The sequence below is a fragment of the Artemia sp. Qi Xiang Cuo genome, chromosome 14 (genome assembly GCF_049724085.1).
Source record: "Artemia sp. Qi Xiang Cuo chromosome 14, ASM4972408v1, whole genome shotgun sequence".
Classification (NCBI taxonomy): Eukaryota; Metazoa; Arthropoda; class Branchiopoda; order Anostraca; family Artemiidae; genus Artemia; species Artemia sp. Qi Xiang Cuo.
The window spans coordinates 40,319,240-40,344,778 of record NC_142807.1 but is presented as its reverse complement, the minus strand read 5'-3'; the positions used below and the strand labels follow the sequence as shown (position 1 = coordinate 40,344,778).

The following is a 25,539-nucleotide window of genomic DNA, read 5'->3' as shown; positions in this document are numbered from 1 at the left end:
ACTTTATTATCATTGTTGATTTATTCCGATGTGGGGGCGTGGAAGACAAGTGAAAAATAGACGAATCAGATTGAAATTTAGAGAAGAATCGTAATCTTTTTAAAATTTGGAGGGCATAAGAGTCTTGGGTCCCCTTAAGTCTTAGGGTAAGACCCTCTCCCCCGTGTACCTGCCGGTATCTAAGTAATGTATGTAGTATAAATGTGTATAATAACTACGTATTTTTGTCGATATGTTCTGTATTCGGCTCAGATGATTTATTTTCGCTTGTATAGGACTGGACTACGATCATAAAAGTAACTAACTCTCACTTTTTGTATTTAAGCTCCATGCACTTCAGAATTTAGTTATTTCGCTTGATAGCCCCGTGCTAAATTAATCTTGACGAGACCAATGGGTGATACCTGGGTTCCAAATCGGGCCATAGTTTCGATGATCAGAAACCACGAGGGTTCTTATAAAAATCATCTGGGTTAAACTTCCATAAGAATCAAATACCCTACCACCCGTCCTATATCTTGAAAAATTGAGCTAATTAAAGGAAAAAAACATCAGAGTTACCCTTCTAGATTTTGAAAAATACGCTCCCTTCCTAGATTTTTATGAATTGACCTCACTCTAGGGCACTTGGTGGTCTCTCTACCAGGGATAACTTTGTATCAACTAAGCCCCGACGAGACTAGGTTCGCTGAAGTTTCCACTGCAACCGACCTTGCCAAGGCATATCAGGTTAAAAGAAATGGATGAAGAGAAACAGACTCATCCAGCTTGAATTTATCAAAATCATCCTTCTTCTGCACCTTAGTTAGTAATTAACTATTATTATTTTTATGAATAAACTATGGTAGCTTTCTTTCTACGTTACAGTAAAAAGTGCTACTATATTCCTTAAGGGTGGGGATGGGGGAGAGCATAAGGGGAAAAAATGTGGCTTAAAGAGCACCTGAGCAAAAACGTTATGCAAAAGAAAATTGCGTTTTATCTAAGAATTGTTGAATTTTCTTGGTTGGTCCTTCGAATCAACCGGTGAAGGGGGGGAAGGGGTAGCGAGGGAGTGAGAGAGAGAGAGAAATTTATCATGTTATTTGATTTTATGAATTATTTCTCCAAATTCTCGATTTTAATACAGTTTGAGCTCTTTTTGAACGAAAACTATATTAAGAAATCCTGTTCCTTCTTCACAATTTTTCTTTTTTTTACAAATATGGTATGACAGCTTGGGTTATATATTAATTATAGAAGTTTTTTGTATATAGTTTTGAACCTGTATATTTGTTCTAGGTCGCCTGCACTAATTGGAAGAGAACTCTAATGATTCTCTCCGGCAAGGCCAATACATCGGATCCTCTGTCGATACTGGCTGACGACTCACACCGTCCTCACGTCTGGAAAACTCTAGTCAATTTTACAACCAGTGAATCTCAAAGTAGATTAGACAATTATTACAAATTTATGTTTGTTCGTCATCCCTTTGAACGACTAGTTTCTGCCTACGTTAACAAATTCTATCAAAATTATTCTGACTACTTTCGTTTTAGATATGGCAGGGCCATTGTCCAAAATTATAGAAAGAATCCGACGGAAGAAGCACTTGCTCGAGGGCATGATGTAACCTTTTCTGAGTTTGTACAATACCTTATTGATCCCAAAAGTAGGGAGAAAGGCCCTTTTAATGAACACTGGCGACCTATGCACGAACTTTGTCGACCTTGCCATATAAAATACGATACTATTGGGAAATACGAAACTTTACTTGAAGATTCTTGGCTGGTACTTGAAAATGCTCAGAGTAACCACGAAGTGGAATTTCCTCAAATTCAGAAAAGGTCGAACGTAGTAGTAGTCAAGTCTTATCTTTCTCAAATTACTGTAAGTCAGTTGAAAAAGCTTTACAAACTGTATGAGTTAGATTTTAGATTGTTTGGATATGATTTTCAAGTAGAAAGTGACACCAATAGTTTATAACAGTGATAGTCAACCATTATTTTTCTAATTTCCTTCTAGTTTGTGTTGAATAATTGAATAACTTTTCTTTTCGCTTATTTCTCTGTGCCCTTTGCTTTTTATCTCGTTTTTAATTTGAAAGAGAAAACAGGGGATCGCAGGCTCATGAAAATATAATGTTAAATTGAGTTCATGCCCTTTTTTTTACTCTAAAGCATGTAATATCGTATTGATTAATAGATCCCAAAATACAAATGTTATTTTCCGAACTGAAGGTTAATATTTAAGGTCATGATTATTTTGTCAAAAGGAAACGTGAGCTATTTTTATTGATATAGAGTGCTTTCTTTTTTTAAATTCATCCATTTTCAGAAGGGTGGTAGCCTTTTAACGGTTCGTTGAAACCTGTCTTACCTTGAGTTATATCTGATACGTATTTTTAAAATATCGATCAGATCTAAAATAATATTTTAGATCTGATCGATTTCCTCTTATTCGAAAAAAGAAATCCTAATCCAGCTCACCATTGCTAGCTATAGCGTTATGGTTTTAATATTTTATCACCATTATAGCATGATTATTATTGAGGTGACCAAAGGTCTCACTTGTCTTTTTTTTCTTAGGGGGGGGGGGTAAATCAAAATGTAAAATGCTGTATTGACCCACTATTTAAAAATTATTTCAAGGGGTTCTTCAGAATTTTTTTTTGGGGGGGGGGTGGTGGCTCCTAAATGCACTGTATAATTATTATGTGTTATGCAGGTAATTTTACTATGTAACTTTGTGACCAATGATAAACTTCAAAATTTTCTTATGAAAAATTAATCTTGTTTCTACTCCAGTATGTGTTATAATGTACGGAATTATACTTTTAAGACTCAGCGGCTACTGACAAGGGCTAGATAAAGAAGGGCGGACGGCATATATGCAGCTATCTATTTTTGGGGAAATTCTTCAAAGTAGCAAAAAAAGGGAATTTTCTTTTAGGTTATAGAACTACGAAACATTTGTAAAAATAATAAGATTTTGGGAGCGGTCTGGCCAGCTTTCCGCATGCGTGTCGGATAGGCCATTTAAGAAAAACATACTAGATTTCTGCAATTATTTTTAGTAAAATAGGTTATTGAAATCTCGAAGGACATATCCTTTAAGCTAGTGTTTCTTTGAATTATAAATTATAGATAGTAGATGTGTATTGAAAGCCAATTCTCGTTTTTTTTTCTAATTAGCGGGATTTGATAATTAGGTATGAACAATTGCGTGATAATACTCTTTTCATTGAGCCTTAGTGTTATGTGTCCCGACTACTTGCTTTGTCATTTCGATTTTTACTTAAACTGCCTCTGCCTATGATCTGCTTTAGGTGATTTATTTCCGGTTTTTGCTTCTTTTTCGTGTTAGAAACGCTGAATTGAATCTGCCGATTGATAACCATGGTTTATCATATGTGATTGAAGCTGCCTATTTATACATTAGCTGCTTTATATTTTTATTTTTTAGGTTTATAGTGTATTTGTTTGACGAATTATCATATTATTGTAAAATAATTCTTATGACTGGTTTGTAATATATTTTATCTATGGTACTAACGATGTTCGATATAATGAGTGAACTAGTTATTTTATATTATAATGATTGGTCCTTGTAAAAAAGGGCATGATTAGTATTATACTAAAGTATTAAAAGGTAATTAGTAAAAGATGATTTTCAAAATCTAGGGGGAGGAGGCAATTAAATCTACGGGGAAGGGCAATTGCCCCCCCCCCCCTTGAATTGGCAATTATATTAAAAAAACAGATGTAATTAAAAGTACTTAGTATTAAACTATGAACATACCAAACTTTTTATGTTTGGTTCTGCTTGTTTATGTTTGGAACTTTGCTGTTTTAAAATAACTCAGTTTTTGTGCTTTATAATATTGATAAACGCAGTTTTTGGGCCAGGTGAGTTTCATTATACTTGCAATTCAGCTTTTACACTGAATTCAAAAATGTATTTTCAAAATTTCCATCATTGTCAGTAACTAATAAAGACATTACCGCTTTTCCATTGTGTGTGAAGTTTATATTAAAAACCGAAAAAGCGCGCCCCCACCCCCCAATTGGTACCCCAACCATTGAGGTGCCAATTTAGGGGGGGGCAATTGCCCTTCCCCGCAGATGTAATTGCCTCCTCCCCCTAGGTCCTGAAATTTACCTTTTATTTGATATTTTTATCGAAAGAGAAAATTAAAAAAACTCAAAGAAAAGACTAATTATATTAAAAAAACACATGTAATTAAAATAATGTAAGGGATAAAGAAACGTCATTAAAATAGCCAGAACGTCATTATTCCTTTTTCTTGTGATTTCTTTTTAGTATTCTTAGCTGAACTTGGGTCGATGATTCTCAGGTTCCTTTATTATCGATTTTATATCGCTTATATTTAGTTACAGATAGTTTATGGTTTTCATTATTTTTTTTTCGTTTTGCTGAGGACGACTATTGTCTGAAATATCGCCCAAGTAATTATGTATAAAAAGACCGATTATTGCGATTTTGCTAGGAAATAATTTCTTTGTTCTGGGATTTCTTTTGTTCACGAACCATTCGCAATTCAGCGCAATGACTCTTGAAGTTATTTTTGTCCGAGCCACCAAAAATCCCAAAAAGTACTTGAAGAAATAAACAACTGTTGCACAAAAACCAATTATATTTTGATTTCACTATAAAAAAAAGTTATATTAGAAAACTTTTCGAAAATAATTCTTTTTTTGCCACTGAAAACGCCTAAATTTTTCGAAAAAACTTGAAAAACCTCTTCTGCAGGAGAGTGCGAGAAAGCAATTCTGCTTTTATTTTCGAATTCAGCGTAAAAAGTTATTTCCCCGTTCACACGTGTAACTAGCAAGAAATCAGTATCTTGACATCGTCGTGTGTTCTAATCAAGACTGTGTACAAAAAAAGACGAAATAAATTATGATAGACTGACGATGATTATGCTCATTGATTACAGTTCAGGAAGTTGTAGAGGGGGAGGGCAATTTGATTGTATTTTCAATGAAAATATCCCCCAAAAATGTATTTTTCAAAATTTAAGAAGGGGGCTAAAAATCCCCCCCCCCTGATTGACGCCCTTGATTATGCTTAGGTATTGATGTCTAGCCAAGTAAGCATGTAGAACTTTAGAAAAACATGTTTTAGTTCTTGCGATAGAATCTTTGTTTTTAATACTCACTGTAATTCGTTCGCAAAGCTGTTTTGTTTTTGTATAAATCGTGAAACACGTTTTTTTTGTTTGTATAAGCAAATCGGTAAGTGTAATCATTTGCAACAAATTTGATTGTGGTTTGATCCAATCAATTATAGGGACAGGTGCGACATGTTTCAGTTGTCATTCACTTCCTGGATATTTGAAGTACCTTTAAAAAGCCAACGACACGGATATAAATTAAAAGATAATTGCAAAAATTGAATTTAGCTTTATTGAAGCTGTATACAAGATTTTTACCATATGGCTATCGAGTGATTGTAAATTCGATCTTGTGTTTATATTTCTATCTATTCGCTTAGTGTTGAACGTTCTGCATGCTGCATATTTAAAATATTTCTATTGCGTTATGATAGAATGAACTCCAGTCTTGCGCATGACTTTGTATGAAACAATTGTATTTTGAACCGTTCTGTAAGAATTAAAGTCCTTTCCATAAAATTTTTGTCTGTGGCTAGAATTGAAAGTGAATTTCAAGAAGAAGAAGAACATGATAAAATTAATTCAACACATAATATAAAAAAGAGGAAAAAATGTGCTAAAGTTAATATTTGCCTTTAAAAAAACTTTAACGAAAAGATTTATCTTATGAAAAATAAATGGTGGCACAGCTTTTGTCAATTTTAGCAAAAATATTTTATTTACTACGCATTTGGCTTTTGTAAAATTTTGGCTAATTTAAGAATTTTCGGAATAGACTATTTTAAAGTAGAGAAATAGTATAAAAAAAAGCAGTACAAGTTTATTTAGCACTGTTTACCACCATACTTTTAATTCGAGGTTTTGATTTCAATTGTTTTACGAGCAAAGAGAAAATGATTCCTTGGTACATATAGCTGTGTAAAATGACTTAGACCTAACAGATGCAGCAAAAAAGAGAATTGTTCACAACACTGTTGCCTCTGTTAAAATACAAACAACAAAATTAGAAACACGGGAATGAGAAGAAAGAAAGAAAGAAAAACAAGGATTTCATTTTTGACGGACAAGTTTAAATATCTTTATGTACCCAGTGAATGCTCATGGCGAAAAATGATCGAAACACGGATGAGATCTTACGTAAAATGCCGTAACGCCGTTTTGGAGATAAAACCTAGCTGTGTGAGAAAAATAAATCATATCAGATTTCTCACTTTGGTTGTAATGACATTTGGAGTGGTTTTAATATAAGGTGTTTTTTGTCTAGCATTTTGTTTAAATACATGTCATTAACACTAAAATATTAATATAAATTGTAGTAGTATTTTTTTAATATGAAAATAATATACAAAGAAAATAGTAATACAAATATTAATAAACGTCAGTTCTGATGCTCTCATAGATTTTTGGCCAAATTGTAACTTAAGCTTGCCATGGATGGTTAAATAAATTTTAGCGATGCACCGTTCGAATACATGTTTAGTTGCAATCCCAGTTGTTTAAAATAATTCTTTTATAAGTTTCCACCAATAAGAGTAAAGACACCTTCCATTATAATCTCACATTCCCTTGGATTGTGTTCTCTTGGTTTTGGGCTTATGATCGATATCTTTTCTGGTTCCAAAGTCCGAAACAGAATATTACTATCATTTTTAGTGCAAATGTATCCTTTAAGCTGACCTATAAGGTTAAGGGCTGTTTTAGAACAATAAAAAGATTACTTGAATAAGTCATAATCTGTTAACTGATTTATGTCAGGTAATTACTCTTTTAGACTAACCTTAATCAAACCTTGACATGCCCTAAGTAAGAGGTAATAATGAGGTGAGTTCTGCTATCTTGGCAGTGTGATCCCACTAGAGGATAACTGTGATGTGTCCTTGCCCCTGGGATTTTATTTAAACACTGGACGGTAAAACTGAACAATAAAACGGTGTATAAGCCGACCAGTCGAAGAGGAAATGGAATCAATTTTAAGCCGACTCGGTAGCGCCGTGCTAAAACCTGGTTTTGGTTAAACAAGATTTAACGACAGAATAGTGTTGAGAGGATGTATGAAACTAACTAGAAGTGTTGAACCATCTCTGCTTAAAGGAGAGTCGTGACAGCTTACTCCTGACTTATTATTACTTTTTTTTTATATAATCTGCATTTGTGTCTTACTTTCTAGAGTATTATGCGTTTCTCTTAAGAATAAACAAATGATATGAAACAATTATGACTCCAGAGATAATTACCAATGCTAAAGGTATATCGAGTGGAGCGCTCTGACTAAGAAAATGTTTTACATCAAGGCCAGTAATTATTTCAGGGCGGTGTAAAAAATTACCCATATTTCAATTTGATTTCAGCACCATCTTGGTGAAAACGTCTATAGCCGCCTCAGACCATATATATCACTTTTCACCAAAAACTGCCACAAGAGATAAACACTTCTAACTGAAGTTCAAACTGTTTACAAAAAGGAACTTTCGTAGTTACAGGTCATTACCACAACTGGTAACTGTTAATAAATATTTTCAAAGTGAACCATGAGATATTAATTTTCAATATTTTGTAATGTATTAGTGGCAAAACAGGACACTCAACACCCTGCGTTACTAAGGCTGAATAGTGATACCACCCATTAGGAAGAGGGGTGGAAGGTTATTTCAGTTTCAACGGGCAAGACAGGGAAAACTTATTCTGAAAAAGCTTTTCAAAAGAATCGTAATATTGATACCTTTGCATGAAACACAAAATAAAATTAAAAACTAATCATCACAACCTCAGGGGAAAAACCATTGAAACTATCCAAAAATGTTTCCCGAAATCAAGATGATAAGGGTCGAATACAGTCTGGCTTTCCATAGGCAGAGTTGGGAGGGGAGATAAACACAAAGAAAACTAAATTGAAATAAGAATACTACTAGAATGAAAACAAAATTTAACATTGCCTTAAAAAAATTTGAAAGTGAAGATAGGAGGGGAAAAAAATCCCGTTGTTCCAAAGAAGAAAGTTTTTAAGACAAAGCTAACCTTTCTTCAAGGAGACATGTCTTTCTTCAAACATACGAAGTCGTGTCTCCAAACACGAAAGCATGACGCCTCTAATTCTTTTAAATGAAAACTTTTTGACAGCATAACGTTGAACAATCAGCATTTGAAACACGAAAACATATTAAGGCTGGACTAACGCAAGTGCTAAAGTCCGAACTATAAACTCTAAAGGTCAAGGAGGCTTCGTAGGGATCGTGAAAAGGGGGGTAGTGAAAAGATGAATTTCAGTGGACCTTTATGGCAAGTAGACGTTTCAGAGGAATATTGTCTTCTTAGGAGGTGTACGAGTAGGCCATAACATTTTTAGAGAGTATGGTCAAGACTATATTCCAGAAAAAATTTATCTAACAGAAAAGTTTAGGCCGAAACTTCTGAAACTTTTCTGAAAAATCACTGCTGTGGAATCAAGTCCAGATCACATTCCTCGCAAAGAGGCACCGTACACCGAAGGGATGTCTTTGTGTTCGTACCCTGTCCAAACTCCCAAGATGATTCCCGTAATTTCCTATACACTTCATGTAATTTACCTATCTTATACAGGCTTTTTACGAAGTATCACAAATGTATAGTAGCTCAACTTCTTAGCATGCTTTGTTCTAATAGCAGTTCATCCTTTCTGAGTGACCAAGTACTTTATGGGCCGGTTCTTTTATTTATCTAGAGTGACTATTCTGGTCCTTTTTCCTATCTTCTAGAAGAAAAATGTGGAACTTCTTTGGAACTTCATCTATTATTTTATTTTGAGGGCGATAGAGAGCATGTTATATCTGCTGCTGTATGCTGAACTTTAACTAAATCGAAAAATGCTTTTGGCCTACAGAGAATTGTCGTCAATATTAGATTCAGCATTTAATTAAGATTACAGTAGTTTCGATATTAATTTTGAAATAAAAAATTCAATAATAGTTTCGTCGATACCGTTTCGAAAAGCAGTTTGTAATACAAATAAGAATATGTATTTAAGCCCTGCAAATCACTGCAGTTAGGGCAGGTCCTAGGAAAAAAATTCAGGCTTTGGCATCAATTTAGACTTTAGAAACATTTTTTTTTTTTTTTTTTTTTTTTAGTGCATCATGTACCTCTAGTGGCGTGCCTTTAAAGAGGGTATCCCAAACAAAAATTATTGGGATCGAAAATTAAATGTTAGATTTGATATTAAAGAGTTAATGCTAGGGATGCCCCCTTTTCTCAATAATACTTTTTGAAAAGAATAAGAAAGGGTTTGAGGTAGAATTGCAAATATGCCATTTTAGTGCTATAATAAATATGTTGGATTTATAATGTTTCTTTTTCATGATACACAAAGTATCCTTTGAGATAATTATTCCGCTTCTATTTTCTGCATTAAAAGGGAACTTTCTTTTTAAATTACAAAAGAATAAGCTTCATTAGAAAGCTGCCTCAGGTTAAACTGATTAAATAGCAAAAATATGCCTATCGTGCTATACAACATAAAAATATTAACTTCATTAAAAGATAGATAAATAGCTTAAAATATTAAGGGTAACAAAATGAAATAATTTTTTTGTCCGCTGGACTCACCTTAGGCTTCATATGCGAAAACTGAATTTTTCTAAGATTTAGTTTTGGTTGTTTCAAATTTTTGAAGCTTTAAGGGCATTTTTGAAGTTTTAAGGGCAGTACTACATTTACGCTAGTTTTGCCGCATTGAACTGTGGAAACAGAACAGGAAAAAAAGTTAGTTAATTTTGGCAACACCTTTTGTTGTTAAAAAAAAAAAAAAATCAAACGTTAAATGTCGGTTGATTCCAAAAGACAACTATACCCTAAAAGTTTTTCCGTCTTTTACCGTTTTTACAATTTCCGTTTTTCCGGAAATGGAATAGTATAGCTAGTGATATTAATATTATTAGAAACCCCTATATATTTAGAAAAACCATTAAGGAACTGCTTTTTGTAGAATATGAGTTTTGATTTATTTGTTTATTGTGGGGGTTATGATGATATGATATTCCCAGAGGAAAAGTAAAGTGATAAATGTTTTTGTTTTTACATTTATTGTTTAGTGTGATGGTATCAGTGGTGTCGTTGGCCAAGTGTTCTTTTTATTTTAAGGATTCCGTTTTCTCTACCACCCCCCACGGGCTAGCTGCTTTTTAATGTGGCAGCAATAATTTTTGTTTATTATGTGTTTTGTAAATAAATCCTTCTCTCTCAAAAGAAAAGCTATTGCTTCTTGAAATGTTTGGTACAATATGTTTTTAGCATATTTTTTGTTGATTTTTCACCACGTCTGTTTATTTTTTAATTTGGCACTCGGTGTCACCAATAATTGCGTGGGGGGGGGGGAATTTTCATTAAGAATCCAATTCCCGATTTTTCGTAAAATCTTAAGATAATATACGCTTAATCAAGTCAAGCAATCACATTTTATTTTTCACTAAGATTTTATTCACTCTTTGGTACTTCAATTTGAATTTGCCATTACGATTTCGCCATACCTCTTTTGAAAGAGGTGAGTTGCGTTTGATAAACAATTAATTCGCTTCATTTTCCGTATACACTGCTATCGGTTAGAGCAGAGGTTCTCGACCTTTGTTCCAGACGATGCTTCTCCTTTTTTCAAACTAATACTGCTCGAGCTTGCATAAAAATTGGATAACTTTTCATACTAAAATGATCAATCGTATCTGCCAAAGCACAAACAATAGCATAGGATAGCAAAGTAAAAACAAATGAATCAGAAAGGCATGTCATAGATAGCAACATGGCCTCTTAGGGAGGCGTTCATAATCTAAGTACGCTATTGTCTAGACAAGAAGGGTCATGGAGGGGAGGCAGAGGGATATCTTCCCTCCCCCATTGTGTTTGACCGATGTTTAAAAAGATCACAGCGTGAACCGGTACGATTTTTGCTGATATCTCTATGGTTGGAAAAACAGTCTGTAAAAGTGACCCAACCAGTCAGTGGAATCCGTTACCCCTCTCCCCTAAAAAATAAGAAAAAAGAAAGACTGGCTATTAAAGCATCGGACCTAGGCTGTGAAAATAATGTGTTTTGAATTTTAAAACTAGCTTGAGCATAAAAGGGTTGATTAAAAATTTCAATGCCACCGGTGAACCCTCATGGATCATTAACTTGCGACGAAAAATAAACTAACGTTACATGATAACACAACTACGATAATCCGGGTGAATGTGATTTTGCTACTTCTTTTATTGGGAGTTTGATACTTTCTATATAATTAAAAAAAAAAAACTGTTGGGCTGCAAGAGGGCCTTTTTGGTGCTTTCACGTGCAACTGTGGCTGTTCCACCATTATATTTCATGGCCACCGCTAGAATGTTGTGCAGTTAAGTTTTTTTTTTCATAATCGCCGTTTTGGATTCGACTTTATGTCTCATGACCTGCGATTTGACTACAACAACTGGCTCAGTACGACTACCCTTGGAGATTGAAAAAAAAGAAACATCACTACTACCCTTGCAAAAGCACGATTTCCGTTTTTTTTTTCTAGATGGGGATTTTAAACCTTAGGTCAAGGGTCTTCAGTAATGGCAGTTTCAATGGTGTACTTTTTATTTCGATATGGTGTCACATTTGAAGGGTTTTTGACTTTTTTTTTTAATCCTCGAAAGATTTTTTTCATAATCACAAAATGTTCTTCACTTTGGTCTAAATCAAATATACTATTTTTTTTTTCTTTAATCAATGATTTGTTGGGATTCATAATCTGTGGCTCCGAGTTTCTTCTGTGACATTTCCCTACTTCTAGCTTAATTTGGCTTACTTTATTTTCAGTCCAAACACGAACGAACGAACTTGATTTTATACATATAATAGCGAAGAGCCGGTTGTTTAGCTAGAAAAACCTGACTTCGCTGACTTTTTGTCACCCTCTTCGTTCGCTCACTATGGTCCTGATCTTGCAACTTCATCCTTGACGTCACGGTTTCTAATTTCTTTTTTCATTTATATGTTTTTCGAACATTTATAGTCTATAAGAAAATGTGAAAATGGTGAAATATACAAAATTAAATAATGTATCATAAAAACAGGCATTTCGAAAGGGCTGGGTCATGGGTTAGAAAACTTCTACCTGCCAATAATATCCCCTCCCCCCCAAAAAAAACAACAACAGATATGCAAAACAAAAAGTAAGATTGAAAATTGTTTCAGTATTCACACCAAACAACTGTCAGCAATTCAAGATTAAAATATAATTTTTAATTTGCGCAAAAGTCAAAATTTTCAGTTTGCGAGGTTGCTAATGACTATTTTGATGCTAAGATTGAATGTGACTGTCCCAAGAAAACATATGTTTAATAAATGGCGGATGATTTTTACCGTATTATTCAAGGGCTTTTAAAGTAGCTAATTTCAAACATGACGCTGAAATTACAATTTTATCCTCACAAAAGGCTGTATTTATGTTGCACAAATGACTTCCAGTTGCCACTAGGACCTACAGTTTGTAATGAAAAATTGTCTAGCTTGTTAATTAAATTATCTAGCTTCGTGCGAAAGCAAAACACAAGGTATGTATAAAAGACACTCCCATTTTTTGTGGGAGGGGGGGGGTGGATGCACCACAGCTCCCAGGTACTTTGGAGACCTCTTCTAAGTACTAATTATTGCGGTGGAAAATTTGATAGAGAATGTGTAAATTTGATACAGAATGTGTTAGAGGCACGGAAGTTATAATGTCAAAGCGCAGTGCTAATGTTTGATTTGTTCAATTTTCTTCTGTCTTTTTTTATGTATATGGCCACTAGCTTTTGAATACACATATATGTGTGTATTAATGTATATATTATACAAATGGTCTTTATTCTCCATAAAAGTTGTATCTGTTATGTAACTATAGATTAAAAGATGTAACGTTAAAAGGGAATGAACGGGTAGTAACGGCCAATTTAAGGGCACCATCTCTTAGTTGGAAGCGAGGCCCAGGAGGGTCTTCGCTTCTATATTGGTAGCGGGGAGAGATATGTTTCGAGTTAAGCCAGCATTGATTCCTCGGTCTGAAATTAATCTTTTAGGAACTACTTCGTCGTTCGGGTTCATTTCTTTACTTAGAAACTGATCATTCATGCTAAAGCAAAAGAGAAGCAGATTTAGTTCTGCATCTATCTTTGTTCCGAAATGCCATACATCCAATATGTATATGTAATATTTTTGTATTTATTTTTAATTTTACAATAATTATTTTACAATAATAATTACAATAATAAATAATAATAATACAATAATTACAATAATAATACAACAATAATAATAATTTCACAATAATAATTATTTATAGCTAAAAGTATTTATTTTTAATTTTATAATATTCATTCGACAGAGCTCTGCAAAACTGTGCCAATCACAATTTTGAGCAATGCAGTTTTTGGACTTAAAAACGGAATGTGCAGGAGATAAAAATTAGCAATTTCGACACCTACTCTTCTTCGCTTTTCATCGAGGCCGAAAAGCTGATGAAGCAGCCCGGAACATTGGCAGAGCATGTAAAGGTGTCATGGGCGAGTATACAGCACGAAATGGTTTGCAAAGTTCAAAAATAGTGATTTTGACGTCGACATCAATGCGGAAGGCCTTCTGAATTCGACGAAGATAGTTTCAAAGTACTTTTGAAGGAGAAAAATCGCCAAATAAGTCAAAAATTGGCCAAAAAATTGACTGCGATCATAAAACAATTCTCAATCATCTTCATTCAATGGAACTTGTAAAGTTTAAATAAAAGTATAGTAAAAATGTCACGACCTTATTCTCCAGCCTATAGGCAATTTATATTTTGCTTCGAGGAAAGAAACAACTAAACCTTCAAGGTTTCCAATTCATGCTTAAGGGGGAACGGACATCAATTTTGGTTTCTATCTGTTCCCCTGATCTAGCAACATAATCTGAGTTTGCTGTTTTTTTTATTTTTTTTTCTGGGATTCCTAAATTAGATTTTTTCGTGCCAATTCAATTTCAAATTGTCTAAAAGAATGGCAAATATAAGCATAATAAAATTAAAATTGACTTGTAGAGGATTTTGAAAGGATCAATATGACTTTTAGTGTTTTTTTCCTAATTAATTCAAAAAAGGCATTTTCATCAGTTTATTTGATTCAACTAAAAGTTATTACCATCAGTTTTATATTAGAAACTCCTGAACTGTTGCATATTTAGGTTCAATAGGTGGGCATAAAAATCAGTCTTCAAGTGATAAAACAGTCATGGTTTCAACTTGTATCGGCTGGCATGATAAGTGAATGTTTCAGCATAGTATGCAAATAACAATGCTCCGTCAAATTTGGTTGCTGTCAAAGATTTTTGAAAGAAGAGAAAGGCAATTAAAGAAGAACTTGGCCTAGTTAGTTCACAAACATGCTGTGTTAAATACAAGAGCGCCGGCAGAAAATTTTCGGGGGGGGGGGGGGCAAACGCCAAAATATCAGTGGTGGTTGGGTGACATGGAATAAATTTCAGGAATTTATTTTGGTAGGAATAAGCTTATTTTTAAATACTTTTAGAAAAGAACTCTCAAATAAAAAGAGCAACTAAATTGCATGCAAAATGAAACAAAATATGGTGAATTTAAAACTGCAAGAACTCCTGGCAAAACGATCAATTTGTTTAATCAATAATAGGCCTATATTTAGTTATTACGCATTTAATTTTAAAAGAAAATCAAACTCAAACCAAAATTACAGAAAGATTGCTTTCGTAGATTATAACTGTTGTAGTCTTGCCTTTATACAATTTCCTACGCCTTAGAATACTTTACACAAGGAGTAGAGATACTCAAAAATCATCCAGCCTGCACAGATACCCCGTTTTGACTTTATAACGGCCTTGTAAAATGTACCTCTTTCATAACAGGACAATTCTTCCCCTCGAACTTAAATCCGTTATACATTCATACATTAAAAAAAAGAAAATAGAATATCGAAAGAAAAACAAAATTTAAACTTACTAATCAGCTGTCAAATTGACCCTCTTTATTTTTATTATCTTATTCGACTAAAAAAAAATGAACAGGTTCAAAAAAAATTTCGTCATACGATTATCTTATCAAAAAGTTCATGAAACAAAAACTGGATGTAGAGTGAATTTCACCAATATTCATCAAAACTATAAATTAAATTCACGTGACAATCGCTAACCCGGCAGTATTGGCTTTTTATGCTAATTATCAACATTTAGAATTCTTTCAGTTTATTGTCACCCACCCAAAACCAAAAATCTGAGAAAATTGGCCTGATTTTTGAAAAAAGGAACCCCCCTCCCCAAAAAAAGCAAGCGATCTTATTGAAAAGCTCTTTATTAGGTACATCATATCAGAGAACCCTACCGTAGAGGTTTCAAGCTCCAATCTTCAAAATTTGGAATTTCGCTTTTTTTCCAAAAGAAACATCGTCGATGCATGTTTATTTGTTTTGTTTTTTCCCAGGGGAGATTGTATCAAACCAAGGGTCCAAAATAATTGGGAGTAACTCTTTCAAACGTAAATTTAAAGCTCCTTTTTAAGTGGCCATACAGATTGGACCAGGTGAAAGTCTTGTTTTCTTGCTGTTTTAGGGCGTAAAACTACAGCTTTACCCCAAAGACGATGTATTTGCAATCAATTTGAAATTCTGAGGTGCTAATTGATTTAAAAGTATAAATAACTATCTTTTAGGCTTTGCAGTTGGAAAAGAAGCAATGCCAAAAGGTGGCAGAACATTATTCAGCCAAATTGATTCGCTTTATTTGTAATAAAATTAGGCTACGCGCTTAGCGATCTGTAATGGTGGATCAGCTATAATAAGGGGGAGGGGTTGAGTTATTTTTTAGATAGGGAAAGGTTATTCTCCTAAAAAACGGTGTTGTTTGAAGAACACACTTCGTAGTCTTCACGATGCTTCGGGTAAATGTTAAAAGAGGTAGAGGAGTATATATTGGTTAAAATTTTTTGCTATACAGCTAAAACGTTACATTCCTATTTCTACTAGCACAGGGGTAGATAGAAAAGCGGTTTATCATCAGCCCCGGCAGGAAGTCTTTTTAGGGTTGCAAATACTGCAAGTAACTTAGTTTTCAGCAATTTTAAATGGAGGTATATTCTTTTCTAGTTCTATGAAGTACTTCAATGTATTTAAACAAATCTAGGTAATGTATTTACCGATAAGAAAATCCTATTTTAGAGGTTGTGATTGCTTCAGTAATGTAGAAGATCAAAATTCTCACAGAATTTCCATCCACACAAATAATGATACTTCCAACCGAAATTATTTTGAAGTAACATTAACAAGGACGTCCTACTAAAATTACTATTCATCACCAATTTTTTAAGCAGCCTATGTTCAAATTTAGTCTAAAATTGAAATTGAAAATTTAAACGTCGGGTTGTACTAGTACAAGTAAACTTATGGATTGACAAATTTTAGAAGAAATTGACCCAGGATTAAAGGGATCGACGCCTTAAATTATACTGTTGGTCAACATCAGTAGAATTTGGAAAACAATCGGAAGTTAAATAAGAAAAAAGTGTTTGAACTAAAAGAAAGAAACAGATTTGAAAAAGATTATTCTTTATATGAAGCGGGCTGTCTCCTCCTTAGCTCCTTACTCTTTACTGTGAAGTTTGGTCTTTTTTCCAAATTTTAAAGAAAATTTGCAATTGGAAAGATAAGATTTTTCAAAGCACTAAAAATACTTTTGTTTAATAAGCAAGTTGTTAAGAAGGCGGCAGTCCCCTTATGTACAAAGTATTTATATGTGCTTAAAGTATTAAACTTGCTCCATACGTTAGTTGAAAACCCTTTTCCATTTGTTTAATCATATTTCATAAAACTATAGCGTTTTATAAATACAGGACTTTTGGTAGCACAGAAAAAACGATCAATAGTTCAATGATCTCTGTTTGGATTTTGTGAGTAATCAAACAGTTCACGGTAATTAACTATAGGTACGGAGCCACCGGGCTCAATTGCAACAGAAATTATAAAAAACTGAATTTGGATATCAGTTGACACCTCCAAAAATTTGCTTATTATATTAATTCCGAACGTATAAACTTTATAATGTTTAATTTTGTCAATCAATAGCTACGAGGCCTACGAGCCTGGGAAAATTTGTCTGATTTTCAAAAAAAGGAGGAAAGCCCCCTCGAAGTTATAGAGTTCTAATGGAAATCACACACCATCAGATTCAGCGCATCAAATAACCATACTGCACAGATATCAAGCTCATATCTGCAAAAATGTTGAATTTCGTAATTTTAATAGAAAAAAGATCACGGATGGGTGTTTACTTGGTTTTTTTTTCCATGGGTGATCATATTTGTCCTGTGGGCACAGAACGTCGATAGAGGGTTCATTCTAATGAAAATAAATGATTCTAGTGCCCTTTTTAAGTGACAAAAATAATTGTAGGGCAATAAGGCCCCCTCCCACGTCACCTTTTTCCAAAATCGTCTGATCAAAATTTTGAGATGGATTTTTTCTTCAGCATAGTTGAAAGGCCCAATGACAATGTCCTTAGAGATAAAATGATTTCCTTCACCCCCTTGGGAAAGCTTTTTATATTAAAAAATTTACCAATTGCTTTATTTGATATTTGGAATATACATACATTCTTCGAGTTGGGAGGGAAGAAATTTTATGCAGGGAGGATTTTACGCAGGGAGAAATATCCATGAAGAGGGAAGTTTCCAGGGGGGTGAACTTTTCAGGGGAAATTTTACATTTGGTGAATTTGACAGAATTCCTATGCAAAATTCCTATATGTCTTGCTTTTTCTTGACCGACTCAAATTTAGGCGTGGCGATGCTAAGGGTAAGTGTTGGAGGTCAATTTTCGCCACGACTGAATTTCCCAGGAGATCTTTCTGCAGTGAGGGGGATTTTTCCGAGGAGGGGGGCCAGGTATCCTGGCTTTATTAAAAAAACAATCAGAAATTCAATTAAAAAACAATTTTTTTCAACTGAAAGTAAGGAGCAACATTAAAACTTTTTTTATGCTATTTTCACGGATACTTTTTAAGAATATCGACAGTTTTGAACTTTGTTATCAAACACCAAAATATTTAATGCCTTCAGACTCAATTGTTTATAAAAAGTAACGCACTATCAAAGTAGTCTGCTCAATGTAAAACATCAAACCTAAGATTAAGAAAATCAAATAAAAATTTTGGGGTGTGGAGAAGATGGTCTCTGTACCTGCGACTGTGCGGCTGGGGTTCAGATACTGTGCGGCTATAGGGTGTGTTACTTCTCTCTATTCACTATGATCAGTTTTTGTGTGCCAGAACATATTATTTTACCATGACTTTTCTAGTCCTCTTTAAATTTTTCGTTGAAAGGAAGATATTGCTGATGGTTTTCAATAAAAATTTCTGAAACGCAATTCAAGTAAAGATCAATAAAGTTTCAATTTATTAATCATTTTGACCCGCAAGGAGTTGTCATAGAAACTTTGGAAGGTGCTCATTCAGCTGGAAATTGAAAGTTTTAATGCTTTTTATCAGAATCAAAGGGATTGATACCAATCCATTTCCCTCCCATGCCCGTTTTCACTAACCTTCTTCCAAAGATATTTGATCAAAATTAGCCATTTTGTTCATAATGGTCAAAACGTCATGAAGTTTCACCGTAATGTCTTCATTCTTTTTTTTGTTAACCCAGGATATAGCCCCCCCCCCCCTTCTCAATCATAAATACTACATGGAAACAATCAATAAATTGCATAATTTTTCATTCTTACCCCAGGGTCTGTTGGGGGTGAGGCATAACTGATATATGAATCATAGTTGTCTGGTATTTAACCCCCTTCCCCTTAATTACTTTCCGACATTCCTTTCAACAAGCCCGGAAAGTTTCACCTTAATACCCTTGGCTCTTCTAAGGCTATTGCTGATAGAAATTTTTAACAACCCCCATGCAAATAATATGCTCTGGTGTTGATAAAAAACCTTTCTAAAATTGCCTGAAAGCAGTCGCAATTGGAAGTGGTCACAGTCGTAAGTAGTTGTAGTCAAATTAATGAATGGTCACAGCCGTTGCTAAAGTAGCAGCAGTAGGGGGCCTGAAAGTTTCAAGTTAAAACCCCTAGCTATTCTTAAGATATTACAGATACGCCATTTTTATAAGCCATTTGTCCATAGCGCCCTTTGATTTAGTTAAAAAATACTCCTCAAAATTCACTAGCGTTTCGCATTGACACCCTTAGTCTTTCGGAACTCATGTGGTTTGAAACATTCCATCCTTTCTTAGTCATAAATCATGTGTGTAAACAGTCGAAAAATTGCATAATTTTATATTGCCAAATCCTTTGCCCCAAAATGACCGTTTTCTTTATTGTCAATCTTTTATCAATTCTCATTAAGTTTATTCTTCATAGAATTATTTCTATAATTTTATTCTTCATTCTATATAACCATAGCGGAGAAAGTGATTATTTATTTAGTCCAAAATACCCCTAAGCATCCAATGAAGTTTCACATTTAGACCCTTACTATTTTGTGACACAACCAGGTTCGAACATTTTTCCCTTTCCTAATGACAAATCCTGTGTAAACAATCAAAAAATTGCATAATCTATAAATTGTCAAATATTTTACCCTAAATAACATGGGCGCCGGCAGGGAGGCCATGGTCCCCCCTGGATATTTGTTACTATAAAGTAATTATAAGGAACCCAAAGGAAAGAGAGCAGAATAAGGAAAAACCATGGGAAAAATGTGTACTGCTCCAATGTTGGATACCTACCAGTGGGTTTCGACCATTCACAAGGAAAATATAAGTTCTAATTTGTAACTAAGTGATACCTTTATATTTTTCCAGAAAAAGTTTCTCTAGATGATTTGGTTCAAGCAACAACAACAAAAAAATACTCAAATATTTCATAGTAACGAATGGAAAGTAAATAACGAGCCTCGTTAATAACGAAACCATGAAAGTCCACCTAATGATAACATTAAATCAAGAAATCAGCATTTTACGGTGATTCTAAATATACAATTGTTAATTAGCAATTGGTGAAGATGTTAATGTAAAAGGAAATATATGTGATTAGAGTAAACAACTTAATAAAGGGTAATTTCGGTAAAAATATGCCGTCAACTTTTGCTTGCATCGCAAGAGTACCCTTGAGCTGATATATGAAGCCACCATAATCAGAAATGTTTCCCCTAAACGGAATGCTGGGAATATTTTTCCCCCTGAACGGATACGTTTTTTGTCTTTTCCAGGAATGATTGCATTTATCTAGTTGCCACTTTGAAAAAGATTTAATTTTTTACAGTTATGAAGTATAAAGGTGTCAAATATATTGGTTTTGGTATTCAAAATTAAATCGAAAATATTTGATAAACATTTTTATTTGATTTTCTTAATCTTAGTTTTAACGTTTTCCTTCTACCAAACTACTTTGATAATGCGTTACTTTTTATGAACACTGAGTAGCCTAAAGACATTATATATTTTGGTGTTTGATTACCAAATTCAAAACTGTCGATATTGTTAAAAAATATCCGTCCAACGCTTCGACATCGCTCAACAGAACAGACATCTGGGAGTTTATGTCTTAGCTTTTATAAGTAGTCTATTTTTTCGTCTATTGTTTGTAATTATTTACTTTTTTCATTTTTATGTACTTTTAGGCCTACTTTAATTTGTCTCTAAGCATCATTAAATAAAAAAAACAAGATTTTTCAACTGAAAGTAAGGAGCAACATTAAAACTTAAAACGAACAGAAATTATTATGTATATGAGTGGAGTTGCCCCCTCTTTAACACCTCGATCTTCACGCTAAAGTTTTTCGGCATTTAAAAAAAAATTATATATTACTGCAGTTATACGACCTTTGTCTTCCAGATGTGATTTTTACAGAAATAGAACACAATTTAAAGAGCGAGATGTTGAGGAGGGGACACACCCCCTCATATACGTTTTAATTTCTCCTTACTTGTCGTCAGTTATCATGAACTGTTTGATCAACATCAAAATCCAAGCACAGATAACTGGAATGTCGATGTTCTTTCTGCGTTACGAAAGGTATTTCATTCTTAATTCTTTACAGTCTCATGAAATGTAATTAAACAAATAGAAAAGATTTTTCAACTAAAGTATGGAGCAAGTTTAAAACTCAAAGCAGGTTGAAGTTATTTTGTAGATAAAGGGGACTGCCCCTTTTCAACACCTTTTTCGTTAAACTAAAGTTTTTAGTAGGTTGAAAAATCTTTTTTTTTCAATTTAAAATTTTCTTTTGAAAATTGGACAAAAGCCAACTTAACAATAAAGAGTCAGTATCACCATAAGAGACAGAATTATAATCTTTTACATAATTGAAGCCATCACAAGCTTTGCAATGGCATTTCTTATAAATAAATAGATTTCATTCATTTGTTTAAATACAATGAAGTACTTCTTATAAATAGAAAAAAAAATATTACAATTTGAAATTGCTGAAAACTAGGTTCCTAACAGTATTTGTCACCCCGAAGAAATTTACTGGTTGGCCTGAAGGTGGCCTGCCCTGCTTTTTCCCCCCTCTGTGCTAATAGATATGGGAATTTAATATTTTAGCTGTATAGAGAAACATTTTAATTAATTCCGACTCCTCTCTACCTCTTTTAACATTTATCTGAAGCCTCATGCAGTTATCTGAAGTAAGCAGCGTGTCCATTTAATATGTACTTTTTTAGGAATCTACCCTACCCCCACTTAAGGAATGACTCACCCCCCTTCCCCCCCTCATTGTAACTGATACGCAATTACAGATCACCAAACATAGCCTAATTTCATTACAAATAAAGTGAATTAACTTGGTTGAATCCAGTGCTGCCACCGTTTGACATTACTTCTTTTGCCACTGGGAAGTATAAAATATAGTTATTGGTACTTTTAAATCAATGAACTTCTCACAATTTGAAATTGATTCCAAATTTGTCCTCTTTGGGGTAAAGTGTTAGTTTGGTGCCATAAAATGGCAGAAAACTAGACTTTCCTCTGGCCCAACCTGTTTCGTCGTTTAAAGAATAACTTCTAACTTACGTTTGAACGAGCTCCTTCCCAATTATCTTGGAGCTTCGCTTGGATACAATCACCCCTGGTAAAAAGCAAAACAAATAAACAAGCAACGACGATGTTTATTCTGAAAAAAAAAAATGCAAAACTCCACATTTTGAAGATTGGAGCTCGAAACCTCTATTGTAGGGTTATCTGAAATGATTTTTTTTTATTAAGGGATTTTCAATAAGATCGCTCACGTTCCTTGGGGTGTTCTCCTTTTTTTCAAAAACTAGGCAAATTTTCTCAAATTTTTAGTTGTGGGTGAGTAACAATAAACTGAAATAATTTTATATATTTAGAATCAGCATAAAAAGCCAATACTGTCGGTCTAGCAATTGTCAAGAGAATTTTATTTTTAGTTTCGGTGGATATTGACCAAAGTCCCTTTTTACTTCCAGTTTTTTTTTTATCACAAACTATTTGATAAGCTTATCTTGTGACAAAAATTGTTTAAGCCTGTTCATTTTATTTAGTTGAATAGGTTAATAAAAAGAAAGAGGATCAATTTGACAGCTGGATAGTAAGTTGAAATTTAGTTTTTTCTTTCGCTGTTCTCTAATTTTTTAAATGTCTGAATATATATAAGGGATTTAAGTTCGAGGTGGAGAATTGTCCTGCTATGAATGAGGTACATTTTACATGGCCGGTATAAAATCAAGACGTGGTATCTATGCAGGCAAGATGATTTTTGAGTATCTCTACTCTTTGCTAGGAACTTTTGTTTAAAATTTATTGAATTTTGTTTCATTTTGTATGCAATTTAATTGCTCTTTTTATTTGAGACTTTTTCACTAAAATTATTTAAAAATAAACTTATTCCTACAAAAATAAATATCCTGAAATATATTTCCTGTCCCCCAACCACCACTGATATTTTTTTGCATGTCCCCCGGGAATAATATTGGCTAGTTCTCGTGCCGTATACTCGCATTCTTTCCAATGAACATCATATCATACAAACTTACGTTTTTCTTTAATTGATCCTTCTTCTTTGTATAAGTCAAATTTTTTTCTCAGTTTGACTAAAGGCTAATACTGAGAGGGAAGGAAAATTCTACATCTGTGCGCTTTTTACCTTTTTTTTTTGCGATTTTGTCTTTTAAAATCAGGTGAGAGCTTGAAACCCTGCTATTCAAATTTTGCAGAGTCAAGTTAAGGACCGCCTTCTGAACCCGTTTGTATTCATCAAAAGATAACCGCCCCATTTTTGCACAGTAAAATCTCTTCTGCATAGCTAATTTTCGGTTTTCACATCGTCCAGCCTTAACAGTCGCAAACTGGAAGTCATTTGTGAAACATAGAATGACTGTGTTTTATTTTAGAATAATTTTTCAGCTCTAAGATAACTCAGCATTGACAACATGAACGAAAACTTCGATTTTGGTATCATTTGAAATTACTTTAAATTTTGACTGGTAGAGAGTTGTGTGATAACCCACAATTACGCTAACGTATCCAATCGACACAACTGATTTTGGGCGGCCGCATTGGTATTAATGTTTATTTTCTATAGATTAGACCTGCGTGTGGCGTAGGGGCCAATGTCACTCATTGTCCGTGCCTATGTCAATGCGGATTCTTTAAGATTTCTGCACTTTCGCAGTTTGGCTGAAAATGACATTTAATTTCAATAAACTTCGGGTTTTGTTGTTAATCTATTTTATGTCTTTTTATTAAAACCCTTTTCTCTCCCAAAGAAGCGACCTTTAATCCTACCATAATTGCGTATAGCTGCACACACCGAATAACAGCTAATATTACGTTCCCTGCGGTAAGGAGTAAAAGAATTATTTGAAATTTTTACTATTGGGCAGTTGTATGATGCCTAGCAATCACACAAACGTACCCAATCGACACCGCTGATTTTGATCGGCTGCATTGGTCTGGTTGTTTCTTCGTTAACGATTGGACCTGTTTTTGGTGCAGCGGCACCTTGTCATCAACTGTGGGTGCCTATTTCGCTGCGGATTTCTTAATATTTCGCTAGGATGATTACATTTTCACAATTCACCTGAAAGCATCGGTTAAGAATCGAACTTCAACTCTGCGACAACCTGCGGTAGTCTGAAGCCTCTAAAAGCGATATCGTTTTACTTACAGTACAAAATTGAGATATAATTATTATGTCACCATAAAGAATTGGCTGCCTTAGTACATAGCTTGTTTATGTGAGGATAAGTTTAAATTCACTTTAATTCAAGCCTGCAAATTAAAATGATAATAGAAATTGTGAATGACTCGATTAGTTCCTATTCTTTTGTGTTATAAAAAGGGATTTCAACAAAAAGAAATTCATTAACTATTCAAAGAACGCGAAAACGGATACATATAATAACAAAAGTAGCTTTGAAAGCATACAATTGTTACAAACACGAGGTAATGCATTAAATCAAAAATAAATTTAGGACACACGAAACGCTTGAGATCTAAAACAAAATGTATTTCGCAACCAATAAAAGGGAAAGTATTCGGCAAAGATAAAAGGCAATGTTTCATATTGCATATGAGTACTCAGAATGGGTATGAAATTACGGAAGCTAAAAATATATCCACATGCTTCCTTTCGTAAGCATTAACGCTGTAAATTTGTTCCAATTTAGAAGGAGAAACTCATTATTGGACTCATGTTCCTTTGGATTGCTCAGCATTGCTAAGGGTAGTTCAATATGTAAAAATGTTTTAGTGTAAAATAAATCGACTCTAAACCCATTAACCCATTTATTTTGTTGCACAAAAATCTATTTCGATACTCATCAACGTTTTGGTATCCTGGATAGTGTTCCTGATGCTACTACTAAAACTGATTTGAAAAAAATAGTTTCAAGATTGCCTATTAGCTCCGGAATATAACTGTCTATGCGTCCAAGAGGAGCCGTCAATCGTCATCATCAATTTGCAATGCTTTTATTTTACTCAAAATTTACCAGAATCTTGTATATTAAATTATCAACCAGAAGATGATAAGATTTAATGTGAGATATGTTGCATAGACTGAGTAATGTTTGTTCGTTTTGAGTTTCAATTCCGTTCTTTATTTTCATTAGGAAAACTTAGTTTTGTTTTAGTAGTAAGGTCTGTGAGGTGCCATGTATGGACGGTTGTAACGCCCACCTTATGTCCTTTTTACAGCGATCTAAGTATCTAATTCTTGCAAACATCCTGCTCTGAGACGTTTTGCAGTTAGAAAGAGAGGCATTTGGTCTAAAGAGAATCAGAGAGTAGGTAAATATATGTCCTGGTTTACTTTCATTTTGCAGATGAAGGAAATTGTGCCAATTGGGAGAAGGCAATGCCCCCTTCTAGATCTTGGAAAATACCTTTTTTTGCAACTTCATTAACAAATCCAAGCCCCCCATCATTCTCGTAAATAAGTGCCACCGAAA

General features: G+C 33.9%; 1 protein-coding gene across 4 annotated transcripts in view; it reads left to right on the top strand.

Annotated features, from left to right (window-relative positions):
- LOC148944463 (carbohydrate sulfotransferase 11-like) overlaps positions 1-6,915 on the top strand; it is an 89,165-nt gene extending 82,250 nt beyond the window's left edge. For 3 of the 4 annotated variants that reach the window (XM_089100658.1, XM_089100657.1, XM_089100659.1), the window contains exon 5: positions 1,282-6,913. In XM_089100658.1, the coding sequence (XP_088956784.1) occupies positions 1,282-1,965 (684 nt within the window). In that variant the 3' untranslated portion in view covers positions 1,966-6,913. Of the gene's footprint in view, positions 1-1,281 lie in introns of all 4 variants that reach the window. The other variant, XM_089100660.1, reaches the window with a different exon arrangement.
- Positions 6,916-25,539: the final 18,624 nt, after the last annotated feature.